Source organism: Drosophila hydei, unplaced genomic scaffold (genome assembly GCF_003285905.1).
Source record: "Drosophila hydei strain 15085-1641.00,03,60 unplaced genomic scaffold, DhydRS2 tig00000090-arrow-arrow-pilon, whole genome shotgun sequence".
Taxonomy (NCBI): Eukaryota; Metazoa; Arthropoda; class Insecta; order Diptera; family Drosophilidae; genus Drosophila; species Drosophila hydei.
This window is the reverse complement of record NW_022045662.1, coordinates 156,585-173,156: the sequence shown is the minus strand read 5'-3', so window position 1 is coordinate 173,156 and position 16,572 is coordinate 156,585. Positions and strand designations below refer to the sequence as shown.

The window sequence follows — 16,572 nt, the reverse complement described above, 5'->3', positions numbered from 1 at the left end:
ATTTATCGCTTACTGAATTTCGGACCTCACTCATGAGCTACACATTCACTTGATACGCCCCAAAGTACCTCCCGTCGCCATTCAATTATGTCATAGATAACAGCTTTTGAAGTACTTTGAACGTGATTTGCCTTAACTGTCGTAGGCGGACGGCTCTTGGCGAGTCAAACTGGATATAATTTCTTGAGCTTTGACTAGCAAAGCTTTGATACTCGCTCATGCAGTGAACAAGAGTATATTAATTCTGTGGAATCTTCCTCTGTCTGTATTGAAGTTAAGAAAAGACAGAAGTTAGATTTGTTGGCCAAAGTGGAATTAATATATATGTAAATGCTGCTTTTTATAGCGACTTACAACTTTAAATTGGCAACACTGCTAAATTTGATAGCTTATTTAATAGTTAATAATTGATTTCTACTGAGTTTGATGTGGCATTTCACTTAAATTTTACTGCTAAAATTGTTGCTCAAAATAATCGTTCAATACATCAAATTTATTGTTCACTTTGTCCATGGCAGAATTGTTACATTTGAAGTGCGTATAAGATACAAACTTTTGTCGAAATCCTGAAATTATATTGAAACATTAATGTCATAAGATGCTCAGTCAAACAAACTCCATTTTATTGATATTAAAAATAAATTTCTTACTTTTGTTATGATCTAAACTTGTGCAACTCTAAAAAAACTGTTGGCACTTCGACAACGTATATATATGCTTATAGATCAGTGTGGAGAAAAACCTAGTTTTATAGAAAGAATGCCATAAGTTTTCTCTTAAGTTCCGCCAACTTTACAAATCTAAATGAAGTTTTCTTTATATCTTCGAGTTGCTAACAAAAAACTTGAACCCATCGAAACGTAGCCAGCGCAAACACTGCGAGCAAATGAATTGGGCTGTTAGTTAAGTAATTTGGTCAAATGAACTATTTAGGCGTCGAGCTAATAGCTGCATTAAAGTTTAAGCATTGGCACGGCATGGAGCAGGTGTTCATAATTACTATAAATAATATTGAGCAACGGGTCGACCCAACTGTCTGGCTTCCCTCATGTGAATTTCATGCGGTCGCACAGTATAAAAGGCCAGTCGGGGCTGAGCCAACTGAGTTAACTGCAATTCGTCGAGATGTTCGGGCGCAAGAAGGAGAAACGGGAGCTGTACACCTTTGAGGATCTGACGCGCTTCCCGATGGTCTTTTACAAGACGATTGGCGAGGATCTGTATTCGGAGCGTGACAAGAATCTGCTGCGTCGCTATCTGTTGCGTTTCTATCTGGTGCTGGGATTTCTCAACTTCAATGCGTACGTGGTCGGTGAGATAGCGTACTTTATAGTCCATATATCGTCGACGACAACGCTGCTGGAGGCGACAGCTGTGGCGCCCTGCATTGGCTTCAGCTTCATGTCCGACTTCAAGCAGTTCGGCTTGACGGTGAACCGGAAGATCTTAGTCAAGCTGCTGGACGATCTGAGTGAGCTGTTCCCAATCACCAAGCAGCAGCAGGAAGCCTACAATGTGGCCTACTACGACAGGCACATGAACCGTGTGATGTGGCTATTCACCATACTCTGCATGACGTACACCTCCTCGTTCAGCTTCTATCCGGCTATCAAGTCGACCATCAAATACTATTTCATGGGCTCCGAGATATTTGAGCGTAACTACGGCTTTCACATACTCTTCCCCTACGACGCCGAGACGGACATAACCATCTATTGGATCTCCTACTGGGGACTGGCGCACTGCGCCTACGTCGCCGGCGTCTCCTATGTGTGCGTCGATCTCCTGCTCATCACCACCGTCACCCAGCTGACGATGCACTTCAACTACATGGCCGACACACTGGAGGCCTACAACGGCGACGATCACACCGAGGACGAGAATATTAAGTTTGCCCAAAATCTTGTCGTTTATCATTCGCGTGCCCTGGAGTAAGTTCAATGGGAAATACGAGCTATGGATCTCTATACTTCGTGCTCAAAAGTTTTAGGGTTATGTATTTATAGATCTCAGTGCGCTAGCTACACAATTATTATTTGAATATCTAAATTATATATCTATTATATTATATATATATCTCTCTAGCGCTTTGTTCTGGAATGATTGATGCGCAATATCCCAGAGGATTTTAACTATAGAGCAAACTCTTGCTAGTTCAGAAGTTTTTCCATATCTTTAGTCCATATAGTGCTAGTCTATTCATACTGTTTCCCTGTATAAGCAATATAATATATTGCTTACTTAGCAAATCAGCTCATATATCACAACATCATACTCGCTCGTGCAGTGAGCTAGAGTAGGTTGGTTTTATGGAATGTCCTCGTCAGACTTCAATTGAAGTTTTGCGTTGTCTCCTTTAAATTCAAATATCGAGAGACTCTCGTTCTATGTCTATCTCGCTCTTTCACTCTCTCGCTCTCTCTCGGCTCTCTCACACAGCAACATTCCCTAGAAGACTTACATTTGCTGTTGCAATTGGTTCTTACCTTTGCTTCATTCTGCTCTCCTAATGCTACTTAGCACTTCTTCAAACCAATGTTAATCAGAGCAATCTTCAATAAATATATTATATAAATAATTTTTTTTATATAACAAAGTTTAAGCAGTTACAAATTTTTTATCTCTATATAAGAATTTTTAAAGCAATTTTTACCTATTTTTTCAAAAACATTTCATAACAAAATTTTTTTTTGCCTAAAAAAATAATTTAAAAATTTTCAAGCTAAATTAACTCGAAGCCAATGAAGCAATGCACATAAAAATATATGAAACAAAGAGGCAAGCAACGTATATATATGATATGTCATATTATCTTATATAAACAGCCCGCTTAATAGTTATTTAAAATTTATTAACATCCTTTTAGTCTTTGCCAAAAGGCGACTGGTTGAGTTCCAGCTTTAACTGGAACAAAAATTTTTAAAAAAAAAAATCACAAAAATTGAAGTACAAATTTAAATATAATCGAATCATAATATTAGTCAATATTTGCTCTTATCTAAATCGAAATCTAAATCTTTGCCTCACACAGTCTCAGCGAGGAGGTGAACAACATCTTCAGCTTTACGATCCTGTGGAACTTTATAGCCGCCTCTTTGGTGATCTGCTTCGCTGGCTTTCAGATAACGGCCTCGAACGTGGAGGATATTGTGCTGTACTTCATCTTCTTCTCGGCCTCGCTGGTCCAGGTGTTTGTGGTGTGCTACTATGGCGATGAGATGATCTCGTCGGTGAGTGCTGTGGGCCAATTGCAATTGTTGCCTGACTATGTACGGCATTCGCCTCGTGATTTTATTTGCAGAGCTCTCGCATCGGCCACTCGGCCTTCAATCACAACTGGCTGCCCTGCAGCTCCAAGTACAAGCAGATCATGCGCTACATTATAATGCGCAGCCAGAAGCCCGCCTCGATACGGCCGCCCACCTTTCCGCCCATATCGTTCAACACGTTCATGAAGGTCATCAGCATGTCGTATCAGTTCTTCGCACTGCTGCGCACCACCTACTATGGCTGAACGGCAAACAGATCAGCGCTTCAGATCGTCACGTTTATGGTTAATGTCTTGATTGCCTGATAATAAATCGAGCAGCTGCTTAATTAATCGAAATGGGATTTCTTTTTATTTGGAGCAGTTGAAACTTTTTTTTTTTTTAATTGCCCTGAGTCTTATAAATGTTTATATATATTATATACTTATAAATTATATTATAAATTATTTATATATATATATATATATAATTATTCATATAATATTTGATATCCAGTTTGACTTGACCAGAAGTCAGATCTGCTTTTTGTTGTCTCTCGCAACAGACTCAATGACTGCTTAGCGAGATTATGTTCACCACTCGAACTTACATTGACCTTATTATATAGTATATATATATAGTAATATATCTGCACATATTGCTATATTGTAGCCTCATTCTCAATCTAAATGCTGCGCTCTCTTTTTTCTTTCCCTTTCTCTTACTCTATCTACTCTGATTCCTCTTACAATTCGTCTTTTCTTATGCTCTCGAACTGTTACTCTGTATCCATCTGTTTCTCTCTGCCTTTCTCTATCTATTCATCAAACTCTAAGTCTCTCTTTGCTTGGCTATCTGCCTAAGCCTTTCTCAACTTCCTCTCTTATTCTCTCCGCCATTATCTACTTGTTCATCTCGCTCTCTTCAACTGTTTCTCTCCCTCATTCCCTCTCTCCTTCCCTCTCTCACTTTTTCCTTTCTATCTCGTTCTCTATTTATCTTTCTCTCTCACGCTCTCTCTCTCTTTGTTATATCTATGTAATCTCTCTGGTGTCTCTCTGTTACCTCTCTTTTATCTATCTGTTATCTCTCTATCTCTATGTTACCCCTCTGTTATCTAACTGTTATCTCTATGTTATCTGTCTCTCTGTTATTTCTCTGCATCACGTTTCCTTTTCTTTGGCTTCCACTTTCTCTTCACACTTTCATTCTACAGCTGCTCTCGCCCTTTCTGCCTCTCCGCTTTACTTGCTCTCTCCATCTCGCTCTTTCTTCCACCCTCTCTCTCTCTCTCTTCCCATCTCCCTCGCTCGCACTCAGCATTTGCCTCTCACTACCTTTATAAATGACACAATTTTCTTTCCGCCCTTAAATTAGTTTTGATTACACGTGCAATTAGGTATTTAACTATTTGGGAACAATTGATACGTCAATCACCTGTTAATCAATTAATTTAATTGTTCGACAATTAAATTTGCAAGTCACATCGATTGTCGGCGTAGCATTTTGATTCTGTTGTCCTGTTTAGTGAGTGGTGAGACACACCTGACACCTGTATATGCAATCTAAGGTATGCGAGCAATGCAGCTGCTTCAGCTCATTTGCGGAGTAAAATATATTTACCGTTGCTTAACTGTCATTTTTGTAATTTTTAATTGCATAACAGATGCTGACACACACCTACACACACACACACACATTTGCAAAAATCAATAAATGTCAAACTTTTTTGACTCTTAGTCCCAGTTTCATTCTCTCTCTCTCTCTCTACTTCACTCTATCTCAGAGAGTTTCTCTCTCTCTTTCTCTGTTTGGGTCACTTTTAATCACACAAAGCTGGCCATTGACAGCATTATCTAAAGTTCCACTTGTCTTATTCTGTCCCACATTAAGGCAAATTACAGCAAAAAATCAGTTCAAATACTTGAATCGACACGACTAGAAATATACCCTGCCTATACTCACTAAGACTTATGGCTCAAAGCCAAATATAATAGCTAAGGCTGAGCTATACAGAGGAAAGCAGTTCCTGCTGACTTTGAGAGCGAGCAGAGAATTGATTTATAGACAGACTATATAATGCTATATATAAGGACTATTAAAACTATATCTTACTATATATATATAGACTATAAATAGCTTGTATTAACATAATACTAATTAGCTTTACAGCGCAGTTGGACTTGAGAATCGCATAGAAAGACGTTCTATACGTGCCAAAATCAAAAAGCTAATGATAAAATGAAAGCCGAAACTGCATGATTTGTGGTTAGATCAGGCGCCATGGTTTGCCCATTCATTACACGTCTCATGTAGCAGCTCATCAAATTTGAAATTCCAAGTGAAAGGCATTCGGGGACACGTTTAGAGAGCTCATTTAAAATTTGAAATTATTGCTGGCCTGGAAAACCAAAATGTCTAGCAGAAAGTGCTGTCAGCTAAGTAGTTTGTCGTTATTGTTGTTTTGTGTCCTTTGGCGGCTTCAAGTTTGTTGCATGACAGCCACAATGTACCCACATCTAACACACACGCACACAGACGTAGTTGAAGTCCCAAATGCCGCACTAATTTGTGGGCATGTTTAATGCTCGCCTAGCTTTTTATGAGCATCTTCCGAGGCATCCGTTAGGACTCGGCATACACGTGCCAGCTGCCAGTTGCCAGTTATTATCAATTCAGGTACAGTTGTTGCCAGCTTAGCTAGCTACTCAGCTAGTTAGTTAACTTATAACCCAACAACTTGCCTTGACACACTTTGCCCCACTCAAGAATATGCACTTCTCAACTGTAATTGTGCAATCATCAGGCGCAACTTGTCTATTGAAAAGTAATTATGCGAGTTAGCTTACTTTTCTTCAGCTTCTGTTTCTGCTGTCTTGGCTCAGCTTCACGAAGTGCTCTTAAGCATTACCTAATCACTCGAGCTATCTTAGCATCAGCTTCATTGTGGTTCCACCTGGCTTCTCATGTCAAGAGCTCTGCCCAGTCGTAGCTTTCTGCAGCGATTAGCAAACAGAACTTATCAGTTGTGCTTCAACTTCTTTAACTTTTAGAGTTTCATAACCTGAACTCATTGAAAATGTCTTTTTAAGGTTTTTATTGGCTTGGTTCAAATGAATGTAACAGGCAGAGGGAGGCGTGGCAACAGCCCTAAGCTTTATAGATTCTTGATTGGAATGACGAGCTGAGCTAAAGTGGAATTAACCGTGCGTTCGTCCAGCTGTCTGTCCCTCCATGCGTCCGACTATCCGTCCTTCCGTTAGTCCGTCCGTCCACCTGTCTGTCGCTGCATCCGTCCAACTGTCCGTCCGTCCGTCCATCCATGCGTCCGTATATCAATTCATCTGTCCGTCCGTTAGTCCGTCCGACCGTCCGTCCGTTCCGTCCGTGAGTGCGTCGGTCCATATGTCTGTCTCTCCATGCGTCCGACTATCCGTCCGTTTGTCCGTCAGTCCGTCCGTCCGTCAGTCCGTCCGTCCATCTGTTTGTCTCTCCATGCGTCCGCCTGTCCGTCCGTCCGTCCATCCATGTGTCCTTATATCAATTCATCTGTCCGTCCGTTAATCCGTCCAACTGTCCGTTTGTTCGTTCGTCTCTCCGTCCGTCCATACATGCGTTCGTCTGACCATCTATCTGTCCGTCCGTCTGTCCTTCCTTCCATTCTTCCGTTCGTCCGTCTATCCGTCCGTCCGTCTGTCCATCCGTCCGTCCTTCCATACGATAATAGTAATTTCGTAAGCCGCAAATGCTACAGACTTGTCTCAAATGGATATTACTGCAAATATAATTATCGATAACTCACTGCATTTGCTTGTTATCGATTAAGATCGATAGTTTGATTTCATTATATTGAGCACAGCTCTCGGATAATATGAATTCTGTTTGCTTTTGCTAGGTGTGCTATAAAAGAAGACTTCGGGGTATCCACTAGTCGGGCAGGCTACCAGTTCGATGCTAATTGTCCAATATTTAAGTATTAAGTGTTCTATATACCTTGTCTAACTATGTAGCAAGCTGGGCTTTAAAGTTCTTAGACTGCTCGAATGTGAATAGATATTAAGACTCAGCTATATATATATATATATATATATGGCTAGAGTGTCTTGGCCACGTTTCATTATACAGTTTTTCCATGGCTAATGAGCCGCGCAGCAATTGAACTTTGATATGCCATGTTTTATGATGTGGCATACGCAGTGGAAGCCACAGAGCTCCCAGTTGCCAGAACATAAATCATGGCGGCCTGCCATGGGTAACCCGAAGCAGCACAGAGAGGGAGGGAGAGACGCAGAGAGATTGAGAGAGAGAGAAAATCATATTACACGTTTTTAGCAGCGAAATATTGTAAAAGAAGGTAAATGTAATATGTGTGCGATACTCTCTCCCGCTCTCCCTTCCACTCTCCCACTCTCTCCCTCCCTCTCTGTCTGCTGCACACACTTCTGTGCATGCTAGCAGCTTTAATAACTTCACTTCACTTACACTATTCTCGTATTCATATTCATATTCATATTTAGGGAAGCACGTGCGCTATTCTTGACTTGACTTGCTTGCCTCATTGGCTCTAACTACATGTACATAGATGTGTGTGTGTGTGTGGGTGTGTGTGTGTGCCCCTTTGGCCTAGCTATAATTGGAACTGTGGCGCTGGCTCTAACAGCATGCTTATGCGAGTGCCTGTTGGGTATTTGCACATTTTAACGGATTTAATATGAAAATTAACAGTCACACACACACACACAGCACACACCACACACACACCACACACACACACATGTGCAACACGTCTGTGCGTGTGTAATGAACGCTAGCCCAAAACTTAGACCTGGTAATGCCGTCTTGTCAGCAGCTGCACTTAGTTGAAAAACTTCTTACAATATCAAGAGCTGGCGTTGTTGTTAACCACCCCCTACCCTACCCGTGCCAGAACAGCTACCACCCCCAGCCATTACCCCTGCTATTCAATTTAAGCCCCCTTTTGCCAACCATTAACCCGTTGCTCCCAGCATTCGCAAGTTAAACAATTATTCAAGACGTGACTTTTTGGCATTTAAATATTTATGCGCACACGTTTTGGCAAATGCTCAACACACACACCAGCACACACACACAGCAACTGTCACATTGTTACATTTATGTTAAATTGACATAGCCTTAAGGGTAGACATTTGCTCGCTTGTTTGTTTCGGCTTGCTTAATATTTATTTCCCAACTGCGGCTTGTAGTTAAATTACGAACACATTTTAATAACATTTACGAAAATAAATATACAATTTAACACGCATGTTGACAGACAGCAAACATATTATGTTCAATATGCAAACACAATGCAACAATTCGGTTTAATCAGAGACTCCAAAATAAACAAATACGAGTGACCTCGTCGGGAGTGCTCGACTAGCAAACACCCTGAATGCTGCGAGCGGGTGATATTCAAATCATTCTACACACGCACACACTCTGCTCTGACAGCCTAATTGCTAAATAACTCTTCTTCTAGCTGGACTTTCTTAATGAAACTGGACATTGCTAGGCGCAGTCAGATCTTTATATTTGTCAAAGCACAAGTCTCTAGTATTTGAAATAGGTTTTTTTTTTGCATATTCTAATATCCAATATCCAATATACAAGATATACAAAATCTCTATATACATTTCAAAAAGCCACACAGTAAATCTGAAGTCTTCAGCATTTAGAGCGTTCAAGTTAGGCTCTAAAAACGAGGTTAAATAATCGATTTTTATCGATAATAAGGAAATAGAATGAATTATATAAAAAAAAAGCTCGTACTGCGTGTGGTATAAATAGCTAGAATTTCATAAAGACGAACAGGTAGACAGAGGCAGAGGCACACAGAGGGAAAGACTTTACGGACGGACGGATGTGCGTATGGACGAACGCACATTGGCTAGACCATCTGCGTTCGTCTTCCTAAACAGGAATCTACACACTCTAGGCGCCGTCTCATACACATACACAACAACAGCATACCCCAAAATTGTGATTTTCAACGGACTCAGGGTATAAAAAAAAATGCAATTGTAAATGAAATTTCTTTGTCACCGAAATGCAATTAAAAGCCAAAACTTCATTTCGTATCTCTGTAAATATTTGCTTGTAATACAATATTTAATAATATAATAATGTGAAATGCATTTGTGTTTGATATATGCGTTAATGCGAGCTGTCAGCTCGCGGCATTTGCCATGGCCTGGTGCTGGCCCAGCAGGTGTAATACTATTTTCGATAGCTCTATTTGCGCTAATCTCAAAGTGATGGATGCGATTTTGCTATTAACTTATTTAATAGGCATTGCCATTTGACTGTACGTCAATTTGTGCCTACTGATGAGTTAATTTTTTTGAAAATGCCAACGAAATTCAAACATAGTTTTCTCCTCTGTATCGTGTTGCTGTCAATTAGGCTATTTTTACGCCACATTCTAGCCATATTTTTAATGTTGGCAAACAAAAACACAAGTTTTTGGCCTCACTACACACGACACGACTTAACGCAGCTTAGGCTTTGACAGTGCCCGCAACCCATAGTCGAGCATATTCTAGCAAATGCGTCTAAATTGTGCCTTGCACTTGACGCGCTGCCAGCGCAGTCGAGACTTATAGTTGATTGATTTGCTACTCTATCTGAGATGGCATCAATTTGGCTAGCAAATTAAAGTGAAAAGAAAATAATATCGCAAACTATAGAAATTTGATTGAAATTTAAAATATATATATATACAAATCATGTCTTCCATCTCATTGAATCTTCTTCTAATTGAAATAATTTTTTGGCCACGTATTGCTGTTGGCACAAATGTAAATTCATTCAAATGACAGCGGCCAAAGTAAACAATTCCATGTAAGTAAATGTTATTTCAAGTGTTAAACTATGTAAATTGCATTGCTTCCCAGTCGGCAGCGACACATTTCGCTTCCCAGGCTCTGGGCCAGGCCCAGCAGCAACTCCATCAAGAAGCATAATTTAAGTATTCCCCGAAACGAAAGAAAACTACGATTTTATCAGAGCTTCCGGCAAACGGGTTGGCAAAAGTCGCACGCGTTGCACCTTTCAGCTCAACGGATTTATGTGAGCGACCAATGAAAGAGGGAAAACTTGACGAACAAAGCAAGAAGCAGAAGACGAGCGAGGGCGCATTGACCGACTGCGCAATACTCGGCCACGAGAAGAGCAACAGCTAGAGCTAAGCAAATGCTATCGATATGTATCGAAAATGATCTGCCTTGCTCTGAGATTTGCCTCATTGCTAGAGTCACTCACGCAAGTATCAAATCTGAACTTCACAACTAATATACTCCCTTCTACCTTCTACACTGGACGAACTCTGGCCAGCCAAAGCCACATTGTCTCTAGAATGCAGCAAATGTTTAAATGTTCCCATTCCCATTGCACACTAATCGAATTCGAATAACTGTAAAACTATATTCAAGCAATCATACTTAATGTCTTGTCAAAGCAATTGAGTAGCACAAGATAGAGGTGTGCTCAAAAAGTATTCCAAATGTGGCTTAAATTCCTCTGCTAAGGCGAAGAGTTCGTACTTCCTGGACTTGCAACCGCTTGGCTTTGACATCTTCGATTTCGTACTATTCCAAAAGATGGAGCAGATGGAGATGTTGAGCAAAAACAAGGCACAATCATCGTCTGGCCTAAGCCTGACTTGGGTTTAGGAGAAAACGACGCTTGAGCGCATAAAGAAGACGTCGAAGCAGGCGCAACGAGTTGGCAAGAAAAAGATTTTTGGAAGTGCAACGAGCAGCTGCATGGGGCTTACTTTTAAAGCATTCAAAACAGATATTCCTGAAAAAATAAAAAGTTTTTGAATTATAATAGAATAAAACCGAAAATGGTATAGTAAATATATGAATGTTTAATAGTTAGGCAAGGAAATTTATGATATTATTATTTTTATTTTTTTATTATTAACTATTAATTCTTTATTTATTTTATTAATTTGTATTTTTATATTATTATATTATTTGTTATTAATTGTTTAATAGTTAGGTAATGAAATTGATATTATTAATATTATTATTATTATTTTATTATTAATTATTAGTCATTTATTTATTATCAATTTGTATTTTTATATTATTATATTATTGGTTATTAATTGTTTAATTGTTTAATAGTTAGGTAATGAAATTGATATTAATATTCTTATAATTATATTATTTTTAATTATTAATTATTAATTTACTATTAATTTGTATTTTTATATTATTGGTTATTAATTTTCAGAGCTGATCTACAAAGTGAGCCTCTTAGATCCTTTAGGATATGTTAAAGAATGAACAATTATATTTTATTATATGGCTTTGGCCAGTCTCACTCGTTGTATCCGTAAATTTAACGCAGGGAATACCCCTAATTCAGCTGTTGACTGTACAGCGAAGTGTATGCAAATTGTCGGCATTGGAGCAAATGTGGGAATCATGCATTATTAAGTCGAGTTCTGTGAATTTCGCGTCGGCAAGTTGAATGCACTTGGGCAATGCGAAGCATTTGGCTAGCTCACTGGGCCAGTGGGCTGGCACGGCTGGCACGGCTGGGCTGCACTTGTTGGCTGCGCATTCACGCGAAACGCGCGTTAAATGCTTTTGGGTTTGGCGATCCACATGGCGAGCAATTAATGTGAAAGTAAAAGCACCACCGGGCACCACCCACGCCCACAGCGCACCGTCGGCACTCGCTGGCCGCTAATGGACGGCAACGAGGCCGCCTTGCATGGGGCTCCGGTTGCACGGTTGCAAAAAGCGCAGACAACATGTCGCTTAACATGATGTCGAACATGAATATGCACAGCGTCGAACAGCGGCACGGCAACAGAAACAGCAACAGCAACAATGGCAGCACCTGCAGCTGGTACAACAACAGGTGGCAATGGCATCCGCATCCGTATCCGCATCCGCATCCGTATCCGTATCCGGGTCAGGCAATGCCGTTACAGGTCAATGGCCAAACAAAAACAACTCCAAATGCTCCCAAATGTGCTGCGTGTGTCTGCATATTATCCACATGAGGCGACAGCCAATTGTCCAGCCCCGCGTCACCCGCCACCCACCACTCAGCGGCGCTTTAGCCCACTTCAGTCCGTGCTGCGGCTCAAAGCCTTTCCACTGAGGTGTGCATAATTAAATTGGACGACAAGCGGACGACAAGTTGGTTATATATATATATATATATATATATATATATATATATATATATATATAAATATAAAAAGTAATGCCAATTTTTAATTTTTTTTTTAATTTTTTTATTCAAGTAGCACTTTCACAAATCTTTTTCTTGTCAACTCGTTGCGCCTCCTTCGACGTCTTATTTATGCCTTCAAGCGTCGTTTCCTCATAAACCAAAGTCAGGCCTAGGCAATGCGATGAATGTGCCTTGTTTTTAATCAACAATTTAATACAGTTTCGTTGCTCCATTTTTGAGAATAGTCCAAAATTGAAGACGTGCCACAGCACGTCCCAGCCAAACAGCTATAAAAAATGAGCTCAAAATTCCTGTAGAACGAAATTGTTGGCATGGCTCAGGCATAACACTACCAAAAACATTGGAAAATCGATTATACATGTATACTTCTATTCTTTAAACTAGCTCTAGTTTATCTTAAACTCTTTCAAATCGATATTTATCGATAGTAGTGCAATGGAAAAATATATAATAACACTTCCACACACTCACACAACCTGCTCAACCCCAACTTTATGTGCGCATAACTAATATATATATCATACATACATATACGAAAGACTCTCTTTTGCGGCATGCCCCTTTGTAGCCGCTTCGTGCAGGGTATACACATACTAGTGCAACACATACTAAAGGAAAGCAAAAAAGGAAATACGTAATATGCATGGATTAATAATGTATGCACGTGTATCATATCACGACAAGGATATCACCACACGCCCCCATCAACTCACTTAGCAGCGAAAAGAAATAACATTAATTTGTATACTCATAAAAAGTTAACAACAATAAACAAAACTCATCGGAGTAGCTCCACTTTGGAGGCAAATCAATTGGGCTAAAGCAACTGCGAGTTTAGCTGGGCTTATTTCAGCTTGATTCTATAGCTATGCATCTGCATACATTAGTTGACTATTTCCAATCAGAACTGGAAAATTCGCAAATTTCTATGCTATCCCCTGGTAAACAAAAGAAATGTGTATATAGTTAGTGGCATAGAACTTAATAAATAATTAAAAATAATATTATAAAACTTGAAAGATTTTTAAATAATATTAGAAATAAAAAATTAATAAAAGAAATATTTAAACAGACTTTACAAGTTTCACGCAAAAATTTAAACAGAAAATTATTTTAATTTAATTCAAAATATATTAATAAAATACTAAAAAAAACAATTATACAAAACAAATACATTTTCAAAAAATTAAATTGTACTTTAATTTACTTTAAAATATAATCAAAAGTAATAAAAAAAATTCTTGAGCTTATCTACCCAATAAATCAATACATTTTGATTTTATATATATATTTTTAAAAATAAATTATAAAAATAATGTAATTATTTATAATTAAAAAAATATAAATAAAATATTTCAAACAAAAAACATATTAAAAGAACTTATCAACATTTCATGGAGCTTATATACCAATCAAAAATATGTCAGTAAAAAAAATAGATTCGTTTAATTAAAAATTCACAATCTTAAAAAAAAATAATATAAAAAATATAATAAAAATTTCATGGATTTTATATACCAAATAATAACTAAATAAAAATATAAAAATAAGTAAAAAAAAATTGCTTTAATTGAATTAAAAACCTATAAATAAATTCTTTAAAGAATTTATTAAAAATATATACAAAAGAAAAAGAATTAAAAAATTGTTAAAAAAAAAAACAATATTTAGTAAAAAAATTATTAAAACTTAAAAATAAAATATAGAAAAATATTCTTTAAAATACAACAACTTTAATAAAAATATATACCATTTTATTTATATTTTATAAGCATTTAAAAATAATTTAAGAAATTAATAAAAGTTTCATGAGTTGTGTATTTCCATTTAAGAAAAAAATACTTTAATTTAATTTAAAAAAAATTCAATGAAATATTTATAAATAAAATGTTTTTTTTTAAAGGTTTAGCCAATGCAAATTGAGTAGAAAAAAAGAGTGCAAGAATTTTAATCAATTTTAGCATATTTATTTTTGCACTTTTATGTTTCCGTTTTATTTTGTTTTGTTGCTGTCCTTGTGTGTTTGCATTTCATGCATTTATATAGCTGTCTATAATTTATTTTAATTGATTTGCACGTCATTTATCAGGTGTGCGTGCCAACAACAATGATCGCAATCAATTTGAAAATTTTTATGTCGACGCATTCTTAATCAATGCGAGCAATTAAAATGCGCATTGATGCGCATAAATGCAACATTTAATTTATGCAAACAACAGACAAACTCAACAAACAAACTCATCGGCAGAATGTATTAAGAGAGCAAGCGGAGCTACCACACCCCCAACAACAGGCGCCATCAAAATTTGGGATCATGTTGAATGCATTCCCAAATCAGAATTTGTTTAGAGCGCAAATCATAGGTCAGTCTCCATAAAGTTAACGCCTGATTAAAGCTAAGCGCTGAGCAAAGGCATTTCCTATAACCCCTTGAAGTGTACGTAACAGGCAGATGGAAGCGCGAGCCTGAGCTCATACAGTATATCTATTCTGAATCAAGTCTAGTTGCTTGAGTTATCGCAATTTCTGTATGCGTCCGTAGAAGGGACTGTACTTCCGTTTATTTGTCTGCAAGGGCAAGGCAAACGGCGTGCTCTTAGTGGCTTGAGGTCAGATATGTAATTCCCTCTATGAATAAATTTTTTCCATGTGAATCTGGGCTAAGATCACAGCCGATTCGCCTTACTCCTCTCAAACTGCCCATCCGTTCGTAGAAACCTTTGTCTTTCTCTTCATCTGTTTAGCTGTAAGAAAGCGTCAGTCTGTCCTTAGTCACAACAAATTTGACATGTGGTTCCCTTTATAAAAGCTTCCTTTTTATAAGATCAATAGCCCGCTCCATCTGCCCGAATCGTCCATTCATCTGTCCCTAAGTATAGTCACTTGATAAGTGACGATAAGTTTTGCCGTGATCGATAAGTATCGATATGAAAAATCAGTTATTTCCACATGTTTCAATTATGTAGACTCGTCCAAGTTGCCACACAACGAGTGTACTCCATGTCTTGGATATCTTTACACAATTAAGCAAAGGAGGAAAAAGGAATTTCCCTAGACAGCTATGGCAGAACTACAGAGCCAGCAACATGTCCACACTCTAATGACTGCATCGGCCAGACCTAAATGTTGTAAATGATGACGGCTTGACAAGCGCTTGACAGGCAGTTGGAACAGCCCGAAGGCCTTAAAGATTGCAGCACAGTGGCCGATGCAAGTGACAGAAAACAAATCCAGCTCGGAAATTTGGATATTGCTGGCTAGAAAAGGGAGTAGAAGAGAAACTAGTGGTGACAATGCGTATGACCGCGAAACCACGTGATTGTCAAGCAGAACCGCAAACAGACTGCCCAGCACTTTGCTTCTAAATATTGTCGCATGAGTAAACTTCTGGAGCCAATGGTATGGCTCGGTGGGTTGCTAGGTTGCTAGGTTGCTAGGTTGCTGGGCTGGTGGGTTGGTGGGCCGCTGGGTCGTTGGGCTTTGTGGTTGCCGTGGCTGCTAAGCCGCAATAGCCAAAAATTTGTTTGCAGTTAGTTGTGCACGTCATGCAAATGCATTTGACCACGTCAAAATTGTGTGCTGGCCACGTGGAGCAGCGCATTAAAGGAGCAAAGCGTTGTCGAGTGGAGTGCAAATCCGGCGGACTACGGCGCTCTGGCCCCGGATTGCCGTCCACTACTTTCCCCACCTCCCCCAAGTCCGACCCACCCCACCACCGCACCACATATGCACGTGAAGTTTACTGCATTTGCTTGGCAGTTAAGGCTTTGCATTTAAATGAAGAGTTTTATTTATGCAGCGGAGCGTTGAAACACTCTCCGGTTCCCCTTTCAGCTCCAACCTTAAGCTTGTCACCCGCTCCCATTACCATGGTCCGAATCGAAACCTCTTGCAGCCAAAAAAAACTTCTCTATTTCATTTCAATTCATTTGCTTATTCGACTTGCAGTCTTTCTATGCGTCTTTCTATGCGATTCTCATAAAGTGAAGTTGGATCTACAGGCGAACAGCGGCTGCTTAAGACTGTTGTAACTCCGCCTGTATTAATATATTATCTTGGTCTCTCCCTCTCTTTTACTCTCCTT

At 38.8% G+C, this 16,572-nt stretch overlaps 1 protein-coding gene across 1 annotated transcript; it reads left to right on the top strand.

The window, feature by feature from the left end:
• Nucleotides 1–1,125: 1,125 nt before the first annotated feature.
• Nucleotides 1,126–3,517, top strand: LOC111594902 (putative odorant receptor 92a). The gene is made up of 3 exons (XM_023308387.2): nucleotides 1,126–1,931; nucleotides 3,032–3,230; nucleotides 3,302–3,517. Exons 1-3 carry the CDS (start codon nucleotides 1,126–1,128, stop codon nucleotides 3,512–3,514), a joined length of 1,218 nt encoding a protein of 405 aa, XP_023164155.1. The 3' UTR covers nucleotides 3,515–3,517.
• Nucleotides 3,518–16,572: the final 13,055 nt, after the last annotated feature.

Coding starts and splice junctions, on each gene's coding strand:
- LOC111594902 (XM_023308387.2), top strand. CDS start 1,126: ATGTTCGGGCGCAAGAAGGAGAAACGGGAGCTGTACACCTTTGAGGAT. Junction 1,932..3,031: donor TATCATTCGCGTGCCCTGGA/GTAAGTTCAATG, acceptor TGCCTCACACAG/TCTCAGCGAGGAGGTGAACA. Junction 3,231..3,301: donor GCGATGAGATGATCTCGTCG/GTGAGTGCTGTG, acceptor TTTTATTTGCAG/AGCTCTCGCATCGGCCACTC.